This window comes from Podarcis muralis, chromosome 11 (genome assembly GCF_964188315.1).
Source record: "Podarcis muralis chromosome 11, rPodMur119.hap1.1, whole genome shotgun sequence".
Taxonomy (NCBI): domain Eukaryota; kingdom Metazoa; phylum Chordata; class Lepidosauria; order Squamata; family Lacertidae; genus Podarcis; species Podarcis muralis.
This window is the reverse complement of record NC_135665.1, coordinates 20,039,346-20,060,520: the sequence shown is the minus strand read 5'-3', so window position 1 is coordinate 20,060,520 and position 21,175 is coordinate 20,039,346. Positions and strand designations below refer to the sequence as shown.

The 21,175-nt window shown below is 41.2% G+C and overlaps 1 protein-coding gene and 1 long non-coding RNA gene across 3 annotated transcripts in view; one reads left to right on the top strand and one right to left on the bottom strand.

Moving 5' to 3' along the window:
- Nucleotides 1-21,175, top strand: part of SNX24 (sorting nexin 24) — a 74,930-nt gene that overhangs the window by 24,174 nt on the left and 29,581 nt on the right. For both annotated transcript variants that reach the window (XM_028748724.2, XM_077936103.1), the window contains exons 2-3: nt 14,696-14,779; nt 17,782-17,886. In XM_028748724.2, the coding sequence (XP_028604557.2) occupies nt 14,696-14,779; nt 17,782-17,886 (189 nt within the window). The remainder of the gene's footprint in view (nt 1-14,695; nt 14,780-17,781; nt 17,887-21,175) is intronic.
- On the bottom strand, nt 7,634-16,622 carry LOC144329199 (uncharacterized). Its single transcript, XR_013394638.1, has 3 exons — nt 16,488-16,622; nt 8,012-8,139; nt 7,634-7,853 (listed from the first exon to the last, which is right to left on the bottom strand). It is a non-coding gene; the product is annotated as an uncharacterized LOC144329199 (long non-coding RNA).

Below are 21,175 nucleotides of genomic sequence, written 5' to 3'. Positions count from 1 at the left end.
GTTTTTAAACCTTTTAAATGGTATTTTTACATCAGGTTTATGTCATCAACCTCCCATATGGTAGAGGAGGTGAAAATCTCTGCTTGCTTAAGCTTGAATGTAACCGTTCTCTCGCTAAAAGATGAGCATGGAATGGTGTTTGATCTTTCAAGGTGTTCCCTGCTTTGATATACCACTGGTATTGCTGGTACTGTATTCTCATTCTCAGCCATTCCATTGTGGAAGGAGCTATCCTGGCTGTTTAACCGAGCTATTCAGTTTCCTTTAATTTATTATTTATTTTCAAAATCAGTGCTGCAGCTTTCAGTTAAGATCCAGAAGTACACCCAAATTATGAACCTGCTGCTTTGAAACAAGTATAAAGCTGCCCAGTTTGTATACCTATTTCTGGTTCACTGGAATCTTTCCCTGACAGGTACATCTGTCTTGTCTGTATTAAACTTCTAGAGTTTAGATTCTCATCCCAACCCAAATATGGCTTTCAGGAGAAGACATTATATTTAAATTCTTGCTTTTGAAGATGGATACATTGGTTTATTTGCTGTAATGACTGTTTTTGTTTCTGGTATTTGTTTCATAGCTCTAATTTTATTGGTATATTCCAGTTTCATACCCCTCAACTGTTCCACTTTGAGCAGCATATTCCAGTATTATAGAAGCCACCCTGGCTTCTGATTGGATCCCTTGCACATTGCACATACTCCTTCCGGTTCAAGATTTCTCTGTCAAATTTCAGGTGATTTCCCCTCACGTACAGCACAGACATCAGAAGGGAGGGTACAGATTTCCAAATTATCTGGAACTCTGAGTGACGCCAGGGAAAGGAGGTACTAAGCACACCTGACTTCCCACTTGCATGTACAACTCAACCATTGCAATGTCCAAACAGGACTAGATTAAAGCCCCAATCCAAAGGACTGGATGGCAGGGCTCCCACACACAACCCTTTCCCCTGAAGTAGCAAACCCTGCTGTCCAACAAGACCGCTCCTGAAAAAGGAAGCAGACTTTTAAGCACAACACAACAAGCAGCTATAGCTGGGTGATGGAAAGGTGAAACAGACCTGAACTAGATCACAGCCCTAAGCCTTTACTTGATGTCGTTCTATGAAGTGTCATGTCATCTCCACAATCACTTACATTATTATTTTTATTATTAATTATTTTTAACCATTCCTGGCACTTCCACTTCGCGCTGCTTATTAAGACTTCAGAGATACAAACCAGTAGCTCAGTAATTGCTTTCTTGAATCTGCCTTTAATAATTACATTTAGTAAAGCTGTATTGAAAATTAGAAAGGCAGAGACTAATGGAAAACTAGATTTTTCACTGAATTAGAAAGCAAGACAATCCATATATTGACAACATTTCAAGTTGAAACAGATCAGGAAAACTGTTTTGGACTGTCTGTTCAAAGAGCCAAACAGAGGCCTGATGTGCAGTGGCATCTACATTTTATACCGACAGAGAAACTATAAGAGATTTCATGTAAATAGCTGTCTTGAGAGGATAATGCAATTCCAATTTGAATGCAAGTCTTTTGAATTTGGGGTGGAGGGGCACTGAATTTTCTCTTTTGGCGTGTAACGAAACAAGGAAACTGAGCTGTTCTGCTAATGGAGTGAAACCATCTTTAAATTAGAAAGGAAAAATGTTTCATTGAAAAATGTAGCAAATATCAATAGTACAAAGAAGTTTATCTGAATACTTGGCTCACAGGTGACATACAATTTGAAGTTTTTAAAAAGCTATCCTCACTGGCCTCTCCTTTTCTACCTGACTAGCTGTGCTAGCTATTACTTGGACGCGGGTGGCGCTGTGGGTAAAACCTCAGCGCCTAGGGCTTGCCGATCGCATGGTCGGCGGTTCGAATCCCCGCGGCGGGGTGAGCTCCCGTCTTTCAGTCCCAGCTCCTGCCCACCTAGCAGTTCGAAAGCACCCCTAAGTGCAAGTAGATAAATAGGTACCGCTTTATAGCGGGAAGGTAAACGGCGTTTCCGTGCGCTGCGCTGGTGCCGGCTTGCCAGAGCAGCTTCGTCACGCTGGCCACGTGACCCGGAAGTGTCTCCGGACAGCGCTGGCCCCCGGCCTCTTAAGTGAGATGGGCGCACAACCCTAGAGTCAGACACAACTGGCCCGTATGGGCAGGGGTACCTTTACCTTTTAACTAAGCAAAAGTACTTTGTAAACCAATAGTATTATGCAGACAGCAGAAATGTTACCAAATGGGCCATGGATGCAGTCCTAATACCTGCTTACCGGGGAGAAAGCCCCAGTGAACTAAATGGGATTTACTTTTGAGGAGACATTTCTAGGCTTGTGGTATTAATGCAGGATCTAGACTGGCGCTGTGGTCTAAACCACAGTTCCTAGGGCTTGCCAATCAGAAGGTTGGCGGTTCAAATCCCCATGACGGGGTGAGCTCCCGTTGTTTGGTCCCTGCTCCTGCCAACCTAGCAGTTCGAAAGCACGTCAAAGTGCAAGTAGATAAATAGGTACCGCTCCGGCGGGAAGGTAAACGGCGTTTCCATGTGCTGCTCTGGTTTGCCAGAAGCGGCTTAGTCATGCTGGCCACATGACCCGGAAACTGTACGCCGGCTCCCTTGGCCAGTGAAGCAAGATGAGCCCCGCAACCCCAGAGTCGGCCGCGACTGGACCTAACAGTCTGGTGTCCCTTTACCTTTACCTAGAGTGCCTTCTAAAGTATACATCATCATGCTGAGTTGTGTAATTCCTGAATACACACTCAATGTTTTGTCCAAAATGGCAACTATGTCTGAGGACTGTGGGAGACTTGTAAACACCTCTCTTTCCCCTCCTCCCCAAATTTGGGGGGTGGTGTATTTTCAGGCAGAAAACTGGATACAACAGGTAGAGTTTTCAAAGGATGAAGTGAGAAGATTACATTGGGTATTTTACATTTTTGTAGAGCTAGGTCTGGACATCTGGTAACACCAGTGTTGGAGCTGTATACAGTGGTACCTTGGTTCCCGAATGGCTTAGTTGTCAGATATATCGGCTCCCAAACACCGCAAACTTGGACTGTCCTGGTTTGCGAACGTTTTTCAGAAGCTGAATGTCTGATGTGGCTTCCACTTGAGTGCAGGAAGCTCCTGTGGCCAATTGGAAGCTGTGCCTTGGTTTTCCAACAGTTTTGGAAGTAAAATGTACTCCCGGAATAGATTAAGTTCAAGAACAAAGGTACCACTGTAGTTGGAAACTCATTTGTCTGCTTCTGTACAGGGGCCAGGTCCTTGAAGATAGTTCAAAATAAATTTCAATTATCATTACTGTTGCTTCCCTACCCCCCATCTGTAAGGTAAAGGTACCCCTGCCCGTACGGGCCAGTCTTGCCAGACTCTAGGGTTGTGCGCCCATCTCACTCAAGAGGCCGGGGGCCAGCGCTGTCCGGAGACACTTCCGGGTCACGTGGCCAGCGTGACGAAGCTGCATCTGGCGAGCCAGCGCAGCACACGGAAATGCCGTTTACCTTCCCGCCAGTAAGCGGTCCCTATTTATCTACTTGCACCCGGAGGTGCTTTCGAACTGCTAGGTTGGCAGGCGCTGGGACCGAGCAACGGGAGCGCACCCCGCTGCGGGGATTCGAACCGCCGACCTTTCGATCGGCAAGTCCTAGGCGCTGAGGCTTTTACCCACAGCGCCACCCGCGTCCCCCCCCCCCCCCATCTGTACCTTCTGGTTTATGCAGAGCTGAACTGGCTATATAGCAATACTAACAGTGGTATACAAAATGATGTTAAACCTTTGGCTAAAATTTACCCTTTTTTGACCTCTTATGGCAGCCTTTGAGGAAATGAACAATCACTCTTGCAGGGGGTCATTTCATCCTTGGTAGTGAATTTGGGGTTTTTCTTTAACTATATGCAAAGAGTTTGGGTGTGGAGTTCGTTAAAAAGCTTTTGAAGCAGGGATTGACTGATGTGACCTTTCAGATGGACAGAGCAACTGTATCTGTTTCTAAAATAGCACGACTGCATAAGAATTTCCCTTGCATTCCTCATGTATTACCTTCTTCTTTTGAGAATTTGCAGAGACTGAGAGATAGGATGGTCTTTACTGAAGCCCAGTTAAATCTGATGCCCTCAGATGATTTAAAAGCAAGTTTCCAAAACATGCCATATTCTGAACGTATCTGTCGTTGTAACTTAAACTGTGTTGTGAGGACCTTGTGCATATTATTATATGTTGTCTTTTGTATAATGCATTGGGAAAACAACACTTGGGACAAATTTTAGGGAGAAATGAAGAGAGGTCTGACCTCGAGTCTGTAATTTATCTGCTAGGCAGACAAGATAAATATACAACTGTGAAGACTGCACGTTTTCTATCTGCAGTAGCTGATGAGAGGGGAGAATTCTTGAGAGAGACTCCTGTGTCTTGTCAGGGAGATTCAGAATTTGCAAAGTTTGTTTTATCCTTTTAATCGTTTGCTTGCTTTTATTCATAGTTGTGTAAACTCATTTCATTTTAGTATTTATTGAAAGAGGCACAATTTTATTTTATTTATAAGGGCACATGATCTGCCAGGGAGATCTGGCATTTTAAGCTTTTTGTGTTTTATTTGAGTCTGATGAATAGAATAGATTAGCTCAGATCAAATTCATTTATTTCCAAATACCTTTCCTCTCCCTGTGGCCTCTTGCACCTGGAACCAGAAGCTGTGAGAAACAGCAGCAGCAGCCCAAATGAAGAAGCCTTGCCCTGTGAGGGACTAAAAATTAATTAACTAATTTGGCCACTTAAAAGAGAAGTGAAAACTTTCTATTTTCTCTTTGCATCCGCACTGGAGGAGAGAGGAGGGGAGAGCACACAAACCTGAGGTTTCCCTAATACAGTGTTTCCCAAACGTGGGTCTCCAGCTATGCTTGGACTACAGTTCCCATCATCCCTGGCCACTGGTTCTGCTAGCTAGGGATGATGGGAGTTGTAGTTCAAAAACAGCTGGAGACCCAAGTTTGGGAAACACTGCCCTAAATCTAATCCAGTGATGAGGATCCATCAGTCTGCCAGACCTTCCACAAGGCCATTTTCACAAAGTCATGCCCACTTGTCTTACACCTGAATTCATCTATGCCATCATGCGTGGTGCAGGGAAGGATGTGGCTGGGGAGAATGGGAATTTGTGAGTGCTTGCAAAGTCACGAGTGTGGAGCTTTGCAAGCCCCACTTATCAGCTAATCACCAGTGTTTGCAAAGTATTGTGCCTTTGCCCTTACAGCCTGATTTCAAACCATGTAGGCCTGGTGTCCTTGCGATGTCAGGCAGTTGACAGGTGGGTGACCCCACCCACCTGCCAAACTAGGCCCAGGGATGGGTAAAGGAATATAAAGATCCAGTCCAATTAGATTCCCATCCCTGCACTAAACCAATGTGTGGGCCATTGATTCACTTTTAAGAGTCTATATGTATGGTTTTAACGTGCGTATATTCAACTATAATTTTAACCTGACAATTTTAAAAGAAACATAAGCAGCACTCTTAACCTTTGAAATATTTGATTAAGAAGTTCAGTTTTTATTCTGCCCAGGGCCCAACCACCTTCCTTCTCAAAGTGGACTACTGATAAATTCCCATCTGCAATTGTTTCACTTTCACAGTATTTCTCCTTCCTGGTTATTCTGGCAAAGGGAATGGAAGGAGCAGTATAGGAATTACTGGGTACAGAAGATGAAGCAGATTCGTTCTCCATTGCTCCAAATGGCAGAAGGTATAATGTTGTTAGTGTAAGCTTGTTATATTTACAGTACTGAAATGTTGGTTGTTCTGTATGTTGTTACATTTGCTATCACATTGCTGCTTCGTTATGTTACTATGAAATTGTTCTTGCAAGGATTGATTTTGAGATGTATTCCAGTTTTTGTTGTTGTTCAAACATGATTATTGGTCTACTGAGACTGTCAGGGATGCTGCAGTTATGTCCTGCAGAAAGCTGGACGAGATAAGAATTAAGTTCTCTTTAAATTCTGTGAATGTCTTTCAGAGCTTGAAGGGTGGTATGAGCTGGCCTATTCATATCCCACTATGGTTTTGCTGTTTTTGTTGTACTTCCCTAAGTTCTTCTGTCTTTCTTTGAACTTCTTTATAAATACGAAACCTGTTAAATTGTTTTGTTAGTCTTCCTTTGGTACCAAATCATTGATGATTCAGAAAATGTTCTTTTAGAGATCTGTCAGCTAAGACAATGCTCAGTTACAAGTTTTCCTTTCCCATTCCTCCATGCCCTTTGAACTTTCCTCATTTGTATTATAATGGATTCAATGGTGCATTGAGTTCTGCATATCCTTTAATATTCTAGAAAGCTTAAAGCTTCTTGCTTTTTATTACTTCCATTAAAATACCATATTTTTTGCTCTATAAGACTCACTTTTTCCCTCCTAAAAAGTAAGGGGAAATGTGTGTGCGTCTTATGGAGCGAATGCAGGCTGCGCAGCTATCACAGAAGCCAGAACAGCAAGAGGGATCGCTGGTTTCGCTGCGCAGCGATCCCTCTTGTTGTTCTGGCTTCTGAGATTCAGAATATTTTTTTTCTTGTTTTCCTCCTCCAAAAACTAGGTGCGTCTTGTGGTCTGGTGCGTCTTATAGAGCGAAAAATACGGTATAACTTGACCGTGCAGTGTGCATCCTTTCTGTTTTTGTATTACTGGATCCTGCTTATGCTTTAAGAGTTCCAGTAATCACATATTAGAATAACAAAATAACCAATAAGATTTCCCCTCTCGGTCGCATCTGGTTCTTTATGGTCAGAATAGCTATTTCTTTTTGCTCTTGTATAGCTATGTTCAACATACTTAGAAGGGATAGCTTGCTTTTAGTCAGTGAACTATAGTCAGATCTGTTTCATCTGTTTTGTAAAATTGATTCTGAAATGGGTTGTTATCTCTTGAATGCTCTCTAGGTTGCCTATGAGAAATCTTGACCTGAGTGGAATTAGTTGTGATGATGTTCAAGGGATACAGGTGGCCAATAAAAATGCAGATTAGGTTCATCAGCATTCAACCAGGATTTGTAAAGTTGACTAATGCTAGTTTGCAAGCAGGTGACCTCTTATGTTTTTATTTCCTTTTGTTGTTTTTAGTTAGGCTGTGTTTGTGTTTAATCAGATTATGCATTAAGGGGTATATTCGTGGACCTATAATACATATGCATTTCATTCATTGCATCATATTATTATTAAAATGCTAGTGCTACAGAAGATGCACTCTGTATTTGCTGTCACTAGTGATTCCAGAAATGATTGAAAAGATGGTTTCAAAAAGAGGTAAGGAAAGTTCATATTAAATGGAGTGAGGAGGAGCTGATTGACACATGTCAGAAAACAGTTGTCATTCCTTGAATTATCTATATAGATTTTCCCTCTCAAGATTCACTTCCTGACACTTAGGCATTCCCGAAATTCTTTGTAAGATCATGCCTCCAGCACAGGCACCTATCCTGACCTAGCAGCTTTTATTTTTTTTAATTCCCAGGAAAGCTTCCTGCATCCAGTAGACAGAACTGGAGGAGCTTAAAGAGTCAGTATCCAGATTTCAGTATGTTCTTCTTCTAGTTAGAATTACTTTAAAATCATTACATCATTGCTATTTCGTTAAACGTATGTCTTATATATTTTTATAGAGAATAGTTCTAAAAACCAAAGCGTTCTTTTGAATGGTTTGTTGACTCATCCAAAGTCATTTTTTAGGAACTAGAAGTGAATTATATTACTGTGCATAAGCTCTTACTACAATTCTTGAGTATATGAGTCATTAACAGAAAGCAATTATTTTCTTTTTTAAAAAAGAAACTTTTTACATGCTGAAGCAGACCATTCCTGGGTCACATTCAAATGCTTGCTGAAAGAAAAACAGATGAGAGAGAAGTGATTAGGGTATTTAAAAGAGAAAACACGATTTTAAACTTTAACCAACATAGGAGAAAAATAACAAACACAATTGTTTGCATTTGGAACGAGACAAACTCAACTTAGACATCAGACCTTATTTTCACGAACCTTTCATTTTCTTTGTATAAACCTTTCTTCTGAAGGATGGACTGGTCAAATTTTGGACCTCTTCCTTGTTCTGACAGAATCAGCCATCTGTAGAGTGTTTTCTGTTCTTCATGAGGAACCTCCACAAGCTTCCAGAGAATCAGAGTGTGAAAACCAGAGTTATAGTGGATTGAATGTTCAGTTGGAAACTGTCAAAGTTACCATTAAATGCAGGGTCTAAAATCACTTAAGGAAATCAGCCCTGAGTGCTCACTAGAAGGACAGATCCTGAAGCTGAGTCTCCAATACTTTGGCCACCTCATGAGAAGAGAAGACTCCCTGGAAAAGACCCTGATGTTGGGAAAGATTGAGGGCACAAGGAGAAGGGGACAACAGAGGACGAGATGGTTGGACAGTGTTCTTGAAGCTACAAACATGAGTCTGACCAAACTGCGGGAGGCAGTGGAAGACAGGAGTGCCTGGCGTGCTCTGGTCCATGGGGTCACGAAGAGTCGGACACGACTAAACGACTAAACAACAGCAACAAAATCACCTGGCTTCACCACTGCCTGCAGCTCACTGTTGTATATGCACTGCCAGCCAACAGCTTTGCAGCGTTTGGGGCAGGAATCTTTTTGAACCCTACCTGAAGCTGCCCTGGATTGAACCTTGGACTTTCTGCATCCAAAGCATTGTTCGAAGTTCCCCAGGTGCCAGGAATCTTTGCAACTGGCATGGGTCCATTTGCTACCACATGGAGATCTCTGGATGCCAGGTTGGCGTCTGACATCTCCATCTGGCAGGGCCCTCCAGTTGTCTGAAGCAGGTAAGCAGAAGAGCTTATATACTGCATTTGTCTCCCACCTTTTTCTCCAGAGAATACAGTGGTATCTCGGTTTTCGAACGTAATCCGTTCCAGAAGACTGTTCGAGTTCCGAAACGTTCGAAAACCTAGGCGCAAAGGGCAGTCTGCAAATTCAGTAGAGAAAATTGGGGGGGAACTCAGCGGAAGCCGTTCGACTTCTGAGGCGCGTTCAAAAACTGAAGCATTTACTTCTGGGTTTTCTGCATTCGAAAACCAAAACATTCAACTTTGGGAACATTCGAAATTTGAACCCGGATCTCCCAGGTCCTAGTCCAACACTCTGACCATTACACCACACTTGCTTCCTAGAGTACTGCTGCTATGGGGCAGCTATTTAAATAAAGTAGGTAAATAAATATAGGGAAAGGAAACCGTCCCTTAGAGAAGGATCCTTGAAGCTTGAATTTGTTTTATTTGATGTTTTAATGTGCTGTAAAGCACTTTGAGATTTTTCTAAAAAAATATAAAGTGGTATTGAAATGAAATAATGATGATGTTAATTTCATTTTTAAATAAAATGGCGCCTAGACATTCTGTTGTGGCAACCGTAATCTAGGTTTAGGGTGTCACTTGGCAATTCACTTATATATTGATGAGTTTTTGACCCTGATCCAAAGTATATATTCTACACTGAGCTATAGCCCTTCCCATTATGTCACTGTCTCTCAATCACAAGGCTTAAAATTGGAATGCAGACAGAGAAGGAATATGGTTCTGGTTCTGGAAATTGGGATGGATATGCTTTTTTGCTATACTGAGATGGGAGATAGTCTCCCCAACTTACGACTATCTTTCATATTTTTATTATAACTGGTAATCAGATGATGACTTACTGGTCTATGTTAGAAAATAATTTTAAATAAAGACAGCTGTTATGCAGATTGATCCAAGAACCTTGAAAGACTTTGTTATGGCTTCCTAAAAAGAATTCTTAAAACAGGACTTTGATTTAATAGGCCCCATTTCTTCCTCTCCAGTCTTTTGATGGTTATAAAATAAAATGTCAGCTACTTGGCATGATGGTCAGAGGGGAAAAATATGAGTTTCCACACGTACTTCAAACCAAAAGCTATTCCTCCTATTCTTGGTTTATATGAGTTAAATTCTGGCAGACATTTTAAATGTCTAATTGTTATCCCTATTAGGTATTGGCTCCATGCAGAAAAAAATACTTTGCTATGGATTGAGCATGAATTTTATTATGGTAATGGTGAGAAATTAAGATTATTTGGCTGACAAATCGTTGTAGATCTTATCTGTTCTATTTAATGCACTTACTGATTATGCAGTTAAAAGACAATGTATAGCACTGTATGTTTGCCAGTTGCTAAACGGATCAAACCAGATAAATGAATAATACACATTTAACCTATTAATGAGTTTTCTGTTTACTTAAGAAGTTACAGCCAATCAAAAATGGGATTTGTTCACAACTGAGGCCATGGCTTGCAGGAAGTGTTCTTAACTCTGAATCCTGTGTCCTAGTGAAAATTGTCGCTCTACTTGCTCCCCCAAAGTCTATCATTTTCCTTGAAAGGGAAACTACCGTTTCTCCCAATAGCTGCTTCTGTCCTAGGGCAGGGATGGGGGAAGGCAATGGTTAACCTCTTCCTAGAATGGGATATGAATATTTTTGGATGGTTAGACATTGAGGTGGCAGGAGGCTGTCAGGGATTCCCAGTCCTTATGGGAAGTCCCATTATTCTCTCAACTTTAAGATAAGAATATGGTATGGTAAATGCATGAATATTTTATATGGGGATTGTTCATGTCGTGTAAACACAATTGTTAGGGTTTAAATTGCTAGAAACTCATTACTTGATGCTTGGTAAGATCTTTTATAGGTGACCTTTACTGCTTATTATGAAAATTTCTACATGCATGTCCATATTTCATAAAACCTCAAAATGTTTAAAGGAAAGTTTCCCTTTCTTTTATGCACAAATCTGTATTGCTTCAGAATACACCTATGTTCCGCATTAGGCTGACCATAGTACTCATGCTGAGATTCTAAATAGTGATCAGATAATCACAGTAGGACTAATTGAAATTAAATTAATAGTACGGATGATAAATACACTATTTTGAGGGATGCAAAATGCCCTTCCTCATACTGACATGTGAATGCATAACCAAAAGAATAGCAGTCTTCAGATATTTTCTGAATGTGGAAGGAGTAGAGACAGAGTTTTCTACTACTGGCTTCCCCATTCACTTTCAGCATAATGTCTGAAAGAGCCTGTGTGCCTATGTGTGAGTATAAGCTCTTTCTGACATTACAATTCTCATTGGCTGCTAGTCCTTTGGATCGCTGCAACCCTGGCTCGATGGAGCATTGTTGTCATGTGTGTCAGAGCATTTAATTTGAAGAATTAGTACTCACAGTCATTGGCACCAATGGCTTAAGCTTCCAGAATCAGGTTAAGAAAAGGGAGAGAAAAGGTGAAGGTGACCAAAAGTGTGCTGTGTAGACAGATTCCATGCAGATTCCAGTACATGATCTGAAATGCTGACTCTTCTAACTATCTCCCTTCTCCATGTAATGTGAACACATTACCGTATTTTTTGCTCTATAAGACTCACTTTTTCCCTCCTAAAAAGTAAAGGGAAATGTGTGTGTTATGGAGCGAATGCAGGTTGCGCAGCTATCCCAGAAGCCAGAACAGCAAATTCAAATTCAAATTCAAAATCCTTTATTAGGCATATCGCATCTCACATTAACAAACAAACATCATATACAGACTGTATAAAATACGGGCTCAGTGAACACAATTTAACCCAGTCCTATTCTTAACTCCAAGAAATAAATCGATGTACATACATAATATAATACAACACAGCAACATCACCTACCATTAAAAACCACTAAGTCTCTTTACCATGGCCCACTCTTTCTTCATGGACAGCACTTAAAAATTCAGCCGTTATTAAGGTAATTTGATCATCGCTGTCCGCCAGCAGGTCCTGAACAGTTGGTTGTGTAAAAATCTGTCTATTAAATTTTAGGGCCTCAAATAATTGTCCTCTGGCATAGCTGCCAAAATCACAGGAAAAGAATATATGCTCTAGAGTATCGGGTTCCTGTTTTCTGCATTTGCAGAGACGCTCTGATTCTGGGATAGCTAAGTATCTTCCTCTCACTACCGCCGAGGGAAACATGTTAAATCTGGCCAACATAAACAGCCTACACAATTCATGTTTCTTCAGATTTGTCATGTATCCCTTTTGGAAATCTCTACACAAAGGGAGATTTAGGTGGATAGGAGAGCAGGTGCTGTGCTTTGCAACCTCAAGCATGGCGAGAACACTTTTTTCTGTGAGGGTCTTCCTGATAATTTCCCATATATCTTTGGGATCAGAGATTTCAAAATCAGTTAGAGTGAGCCCTATCGAATCCAGTTTTCTCCTACAAATCAATGATAGATTGTAGATTGCACTATCACTTAAAAGATCGTAAAGTATAGAATTAGGGGATAGGGCTCTATAATGTAGGAAGATCCAATATTTCAAGGTCCTCAGCCATGCTCTTACTGATAAAGGCAGTATTCCCAGCTCACAACATATTGTTTCATATTTTACAGAGTTTGCAAGTCCTAATAATGACCTCAGAAGGGATGCGTGAAATTTATCCAACCTCTTGAGGTCACCTGAAATCCACACTGGTGTGCCGTATAGAAGTTGGGCACAGAGTTTCATGTCAATCACTTGCAATACAGCTGGAATAAATCGGTTTCCTACTTGAGAAAAAAAATAGGATTTAATATGGTGGGCTGTCACTTTGGCCTTAACTATTGCAGCACATATATGTGTATTCCAATTCATATTATTTTTGAATGTGATTCCCAGATAATTGAAGTGCTTAACTTCCTGTATTAGATGTCCATTAATTATACAGCCTTTTGGGTTCCCTCTCTTTCTGAATTGCATAATCTTTGTCTTATCATAATTAATTTTGAGATTATTGAGAGAGCAGTAGTTTGAGAAACTCTTAAATAATTTTTTTAAACCCAAAACAGAGAGTGAAATAATTACAGCATCATCTGCATAAAGTAATAAAAAGAGTGGGCTCTTGTTTAAATAAGGAGTATGAGTGGTTGCGTTTTGAAGAAATAATGGTAGGTCAGATAAAAATAGATTAAATAGGGTAGGGGCCAAGATACAGCCTTGCCTAACTCCTCGATTATTCAGAATAGGACCTGCAAGTCTACCGTCTTTTGATACTTTAACATATATTTGGTTATTAGAATGTAGACTTTGAATCAGTGTAAGTAGATATGGGTCGATACCAAGGTGTTCTAGTTTAGTCCATAGTTTATTGCGGTCGACCGAATCAAAGGCACTTTTTAAATCCACAAATGCCACAAAGAGTTTTCGTTTATTTCTCATGACATATTTATCCACAAGATGACTTAACACTAGACACTGGTCAAGAGTTGACGAGCCTGCCTTAAAACCAGCTTGCTCAAGCCAGAACAGCAAGAGGGATTGCTGCTTTCACTGCGCAGCGATCCCTCTTGCTGTTCTGGCTTCTGAGATTCAGAATTTTTTTTTTCTTGTTTTCCTCCTCCCAAAACTAGGTGTGTCTTGTGGTCTGGTGCGTCTTATAGAGCGAAAAATACAGTACATTAGAGTGATAAAAGTATCCTCGTGACAATGTAGAGAACAGGTTCAGGGGTCTTCAGGCATATTGGCCACGTTTACATGTAATGCTAAGCCAAACCATGGCTTGTCGCAAGCATGCTGGTTCAGGTTGAAGGCCTTCTTTGGTTCAGTATCTTGTTCTCACAGTGACCAGCCAGAAATCTGATTGTGACAGCACTCTCCCAACTTTCGATGTCTAGCAACCCGGCAAATTGCATCCAATTTGCTCCTCCTCTGCCCTTATAGTTTAGCACAGCACAGCAGCTAAGCCGAGGTTCCCTATCCAAAATCCTTTCTCAAGTTAATTTTAAAAATTCAGTAGTTTCTGGTCTAGAATTGGGTTCTAATATTGGTGCCCTGACTTTATCTAATCCAAGGATCTCCTAATAGAACAAATCTTGGCAGTAGGCACATTTGGTTACAGTAGCGATGGATGGCCTCTCATTATTATGCTTCTCTGCTGGCCTTGGTTTTGCTAGGTTATGTTTTCATGAGCATTTTGAGATACTTCTTGTCACCTGCCCTGAGATCTGACCCAGTGACCTGAAAATCAAGAAAATGTCATGTTAGTGGCTACTAATTAGTGGAACTAGAGAGCATCTTCAGCTGGCCTTTCAACCTTCCACAGGAGGAAGCAAAAGCTGTCATACACATCATGCAAAGAAAATGAGCCCAAACCATTTTTTTTAATGGTGTAAACACTAGAGCAAGCCCAGCTGAGACTAGAGATGAATATGTAGGTTAGGTGGAAATTAACCTGCAGTATAGTCTTTGCATTTATATTTTATGTGTTCCACAAGACATGCTACCACTATCACTGAATTGTATGTGTGTAAGGTGTGTAAGGTTGTTGATGTACTATACATCAGTACAATGATGTACTGAAAGACCCAGATATTCCTGAGTTGTTTTGCTTTTTATATATATATCTAAAAAAGCGCTTCTACTAGGTTGATTGTATAGTGGAAGTTTTTTAAGCCTCACAAATCTTCTCCTTGGATGTATTTGTGGAGCCCACTGGTTAGCAGGGGATTTAACCAGCACACTCATTAATCAGTGGCTACACCTCAGTATCTCCTGAGTGTCTTGTGTTTGGGGGGAGGGAACAAATCAGCTTCAGTAATTCTTTCCTTTAAACCCATCACAAAGCAAACAGGGTTTTGAACAGGTAAAGTAATCTCTTGCATTGGTTTTTACAGGTCTTTAAGATAGAGGTACTAATGAATGGAAGAAAGCACTTTGTTGAAAAGCGGTATAGTGAATTTCATGCTCTTCATAAAAAGGTAAATATTGTACGTAAGTTGTTAAAGTGATTCTGCTTGAAACTTCCCTCCACTTGTTCCAAAGCGATTTCTCTGGTTTCTGAATCTTTTGTGTTTCATTTATTTTGTCTTTCTAGCCCTGTGAGGAAAGGATACAATATTTAGGGCTCTTTAGGGGGAAAGGCAAGTAAAGATAAAGGGGCATAAAATTGCACATGGTGTGGTGGAGAAAGTTAGAGATGTTTTTCTTCTTTTGCATAATACTAGAATCCCAGGGTTATCCAGGGAAGCTGAATTTTGGAAAATTTGAGACAAGCGAAAGATAGAATTCACTCCCACAACATGTAGTAATGGCCACCAGTTTGAATGGCTTAAAAATAGGATTAGAAGAATGGCGGATAATGGCTACAAGTCATGATGGCTTTGTCCTATGTCCTCTGCTTTATCTTACCTCCTCTGTTCGAAGCAGATAGGAGGATGGGCTGTTTTAAAGCCCTTTGTACACATTCACAGAGCAGGGCTGGCCCTCTCCTCCCAGTTTCTCTTTTAAACCTCAGCAGTTTGAAGGAGAAGTGGGAAAGGTGATGTGCTCTGATCTGCCCATCAGAGAATGATGGAGAATGGGAGTATGCCTTTGAAGGCCCTACCTTCAAGAGGACTGAAGGTTCACTGTGCTCCATCCATCAGCTGATGGAGGATAGGCAGAGAGTAGCATGCTTTGCTGGATCCATCGAACAACTGGGGAGCTTTAAGCTCCCAATTGCTCAATTGAAATCCTCCTCTCACCCATGTGGCTTGCTAAAAATGGTCTGCCAGGCCAAATGAGGAGACCTAGAGGGCTACATTTAGTCTGGAGGCTCCTCACCCCTGTATCTGTGATGCACTTTTTTTAAAAAGTGTGCTCAACTCACATAGCATTTTATCAGGAAGTGGGGATGTGTTGTAAGAGGAAGAAGGTGCGTGCCTTAATTCTTCCAAACTAGAAATACTACAAACAAACAAAAAATCACTTATGAGAGGTCAGTGGAATTTCAGTGGAATTTTGGGGTTTTCCCTTTCTGCCTTACTGGTTTTCTTATTAATTACCTCTCCTAGAACAATTGTGTGGGTGTATGAGCCATTGTATTGTATAGTCTTCCTTGAGCAATGGTTTTGGATGTTCAAACTTTTTATCAGCAGAGACTTTTGTTGACACAGCTTTCAATAGGGTGACATCTCCTCAGGCTCAAAGATGAAATGTAAATTTCTCAACTCCTGTGGGTGTGCACGTCAAAGTCAATTTTGAGTTTCTGTCTTTGCAATTCCGCACACACATCCATCACATTCATTTAGAGGTGAGAGAATACCTATGTCGCCTTGTATCAAATATAGGAAATCCACTCTAAGTGCTTTTCACTTTCTCTTTTTCTCTTTTGAATCGTAGAGGGGCTTCCGCTTGGAACCTTGTTAATCATTCATTCAGCTTTACAAATATTTCTCTGGCTCATCTTTATAGCAGTCCTGAGTTGTGGTTGTTACCACACACGAGAGAGACCTAAGGATAAGAGAGGGTGATTGATAAAGGCCGCACAGATGTCTCCCAGTAGTTAGTTGTTTAAGACATATGTATCCTGGACTTCCATCATAAAATAATCCAAAGGGTGGCTAGCAACATAAAGAAAATCCATATGCATATCATAAAAGCAACACAATGGAAGATAAGCACAACAAATTAAACAGGGTGACTAACCAGCAGATGAGATATGGAGCTCTCCCATCCTTGACAATCCATTTTGGTGAATCTCCTGATGTCACAGAACCTCAGGTGATTCAATTTCAGATGAAGAACTGGGAGCACGCTGGAGAGTGCAGTCCTGATTCTTCCTTTCTTCCTATACAGGTGTGGCTTGTGCCATTCCTACAAAGGAAGACTTCCAATCCATTGCGTGGAATCCAGTGTAGTGCTAAGACCATTGTTCCATCAGCACGGGGATTTCTGTTCGTTCAACAGAACATTCTCCCCCACCTTTGTGGGCTCCCTAAATACAGCCTAGGAGTTTTCCCAACCATCTGGAGCAGGTTTGGGGAGGGCATGGGGAGCAGAGAGGAAAACTATTGATGTGCAAGCAAAAATCCTTGCACTGATGGAATGTGTTAGTAGAAGACGGTTAATGCACATTGAAATAATAGTGCAAGCCCATGTTTTGTATGGCCTTGTCAAGCAACTTTAACTACCCAACCACTTCTTAAAGTCCTCCAAATTTAAAAGGTGGTTTGGGGGCTGGAAGGAAGACAGAATAAAAAAACAGCTATGTATGCAATCCTATAGCTACCACAAGGGAAGTACAGTTACACTTATTCCATTGGAACCATTTTCCAGTGCCTAGAATAGGTCACCAACAGAGCACAATCTACATCCGAGTTAAGATTTACTGAACTTCATTTTTCTGTTGTGTTTTTCATTGTGATTTCAGTTGAATTCCCTTGGTTCCTTGCTTTCTGTTTCTTCAAATATCTGTGAAATATGGGTGGTTCAGTATTGCACAGCTTATTTGTTGTTTTTTAAATGCCTAATCCTGGAAAGGGACTAAAGTCAATTGTATTTGAGCAAGTGATACTGTTTTTAAGGTTTGTTTATACACGTAATACACAAGAGTGCAGCTAAAATCTGTGTTAAACTAAATTCTTTAGATTTTATTAGGTGTGTAGATTGGCCACTTCACATAGTAATATTTAGCTGACATAACAGAATGCTTAGTTCTTGCTTTAAGAAATTGCACAGCATGTTGCCTGTTGTATTTATTTCAAATTCACTTCACCATCTTGTATACAATAACATTTGTAATGGAATAAAGTCAGTTTATTTGTAGACTGTTAAGGTTTTTGATAACAAAATTCATTTCGCTGTCTTTCTGTCTCCCCGACCCTCCTTCCTGTTTCTTTCTAGTTTTGTATTCCCTGTTTTTACCTCTCTAGGAATGCTTTCCTTTTCATTTCTAAAGGGACTTTATTTGGGAGAAATGTATTTCTGTTCATATTTGTAGCTTAAGAAATGCATAAGAACACCAGAAATCCCTTCGAAGCATGTAAGGAACTGGGTGCCCAAAGTTCTGGAACAGCGTCGGCAAGGCTTGGAAGCTTATTTACAGGTGAGCTGCTTATAGCAATGCCTATTTCCTTGAACTATGGGTTGGATCCAGACTTAGTCATGGTTTGAGCAGACCCACTGAAATCCATCAATGCTCATCCATTGTTTCAAAATTTTGACACAGTGAAGAATCATAATAATAACAACGTATAAAGGTAAAGGACCCCTGGAAGATTAAGTCCAGTAAAAGGTGTCTGGGGTTACGGTGTTCATCTTGCTTTCAGGCCGAGGGAGCCAGTGTTTGTCCGCAGACAGCTTTCCGGGTCACGTGGCCAGCATGAGCTAACCACTTCTGGTGTGACGGAACACCGTGACAGAAACCAGAGTGCACGGAAACATCATTTACCTTCCTGCCACAGCGGTACCTGTTTATCTACTTGCACTGGCGTGCTTTCGAACTGCTAGGTTGGCGGGAGCTGGGACAGAGCAATAGGAGCTCATCCCGTCGCAGGGATTCGAACCGCCAACCTTCAGATTGGCAACTCCTAGGCTCTGTGGTTTAACCCACAGCACCACCCACGTCCCTCTCCTTGGAAGAAAAGTGAGGTATAAATACAATAAACAGTAAGAATAGGTGTAGTAAGAATATGTGGAATGGAAGAACATACCAGTATATACCATCCTCACCATTTTGCTCAGGAAAACATTTACATATTGGCTCAGCTCTCATGTAATGCTGAGCCAAATCAGGGCTAGGCAAGAACACATGAATGTGCGGTTACCTCTAGTAGAAACCACAGTTAACTTCACCGCTAATCTGGTTGTGGTGTCCAAGCTAAGCTACGGATTTGCTTAGCATTATGCCCCAACCTGGGTGTGTGGTTTGTGTCCCCCAGGTAAATCACGGCAAGCCAAACCTTGGCTACAGCTTGTGGTTTGTCTGGTTCCAGACATACCATGAGCACGAGTTCATATGTAATGCTAAGCTAAACCATGGTTTAGCTCCAGGCAGCAGGACAACCAGGGGAGCAGTGAATCAACCACCATTTTCCCTTTGAGTACCGCCACACTCAAACATTCTCAGTTAGCCATGGTTTTAGTGTTAAATGTGAGTCAGGTTGCTGGTTTCGACTGAATTAATCTCAGCCAATTGTGTCATCTCTTTTACTAGTTAATAAAAATCTGAAGTTATTTTACTTTTCTGCATCAGTAGCCTGTTCATTTTTATAACACTGCAACCAAGATCAGCAAATTATCATTCTTACAGCGAAGACAAACAATTAAAAAAAAACTTCTCTGCAGCTGTTCAGCAGGCTGATAGATACTGTGTATATGAAAAATCTTAAAGCAGAAGAATAAAATTTAACTCCAGTGTTCCTCCCTGGATTATTGTTTTGGATTTATGGATGGGGTTGTTGATCATTATTGCTATTTAAATTGTATCATATTTTTATATGTTGTAACACTGCTCCCCTCAGCCCCCGTAGATCTACTAGTGAAGTGCAATTAAGAACTATAATAATCTCTCCTTCAGTAACACAGTATTTCTGAAGATTGTCACTTGCATTTGACACAAAAAATAAACCGTTCATTACGTTAAGTCAGAGAGAGAACCTCCCTCCAAGGTTCTGTTTTACTCTGAACAAATAAAATACATATCAAATATTCATCAAATTACATATCTCTTAGAACAGGCGTGTCCAAAATCCGTTTTGGGGGCCTAATCCGGCCCGCCGGTCGATTTAATCTGGGGTTAAACACTGAAAAAAACTCAACAACTTTGATTGGCCCTCACGCATGTTCAGTTCATCAAATCTGACCCTCTTTGGGAAAAAAGTTGGGGCACCCCGTCTTAGAATAAAGTATGCAAATGCATTTATGGTCTCATTTTGTTGGTATCCAACAGTACACCCAGATAATGAGAGAAAATGAGTCTAATACCAATTATTTGACTAACTTTTGTGGTAATGAAGTGAGACTATATAGTAACTTATTTGTTATTTCATTATGAATCTTTAACAATTAGTATAGTTCTCTCTGCTGCTCACACATTCACATCTGTATTGTAGCCCTAGTGTAAAGCATGTTGTGATATTCTGAGCAGTAAAAAAACCCATTGACCTAAAGCAATACTATGCTGATACAAAAATTTATATATTCAGCCCTAAGTATACAGTGTCTTGAACATGAATATTTAGCTCTGCAGCAGCTATAGGATAGCAATGCAAGATAAAGCAGTTGTGTCATATATAAATGACTTGTATATTGGAACTTTTTAAATGTATGAAATTCTTTTATCATGTTGCCAGCCTTCTAGGAATTTGGGTTCCAGGAGATGCAGTAGTTCTACAGTGAAGTGAACATGTTGTTGTTTTGTTTCTCTGAAAGCTTGTTGTATAGTCTGTTGATATTCTGAGTACTGGCATAATAGATCATATCTCAGTTCTTTCAGCAGAAGAATCTCATCGCTAATGGTTTCTGTCTTGCTTAAGATAAGGTGTAGCTATCAGAGGCTGTGATAAAACAGTACTAGCTTAGAATAAAAAGTGTCTGCTGTAGGAGTAAACAGTTTGCCTCTGCTAAGCTTCTAGATACTAATTGGCATAATGAGCACACACTTAGGATTTCTGTGGTCTATGCAGAAGGAATGTTATTGGTGAAAATTAACATTGTCTTTGGATTTGAAGAAAATATGACTGCTTCCAATATCTTCTCAGTCATCTTTCTCATACAGAATTAAAACAAAAAAACAAAAATAAAGTGTGCATGTTGGTATGTATTGCAACAACAACTTTGTATGACTTGATTGACTTACTTAACTTAGGCAAGAAAGAATTAAATGTCAAAAATATATCTGCACCCAGGGAAATACCGTATTTTTCGCCCTATAGGGCGCACTTTTTTCCGACCCCTCTCGCTCTCCAGGCTTCAGGAAGCTCTGCGCAACCCTCGGGAGACCGGCTCCGAGGGTTGCGCAGAGCTGCCTGCAGTCCCGGGATCAGCGCAGCTCTGCGCGGCCATCCGGAGGGGGCGCGAAGTCCCGCCCCTCTCCCGATGGCCGCGGCAGAGCTGCCTGCAGTCCCGGGATCAGCGCAGCTCTGCGCGGCCATCGGGAGCGGGGCGCGAAGCCCCGCCCCACTCCCGATGGCCGTGGCAGAGCTGCCTGCAGTCCCGGGATCAGCGCAGCTCTGCGCGGCCATCGGGAGCGGGGCGCGTAGTCCCGTCCTGCTTCGGATGGCCACGCAGAGCTGCCTGCAGTCCCCGGCTCTGCGCAGCTCTGCGCGGGAGCCGGGTGCGAAGCCCCGCTCCCGATGGTCGCACAGAGCTGCCTGCAGTCCCTGGATCAGCGC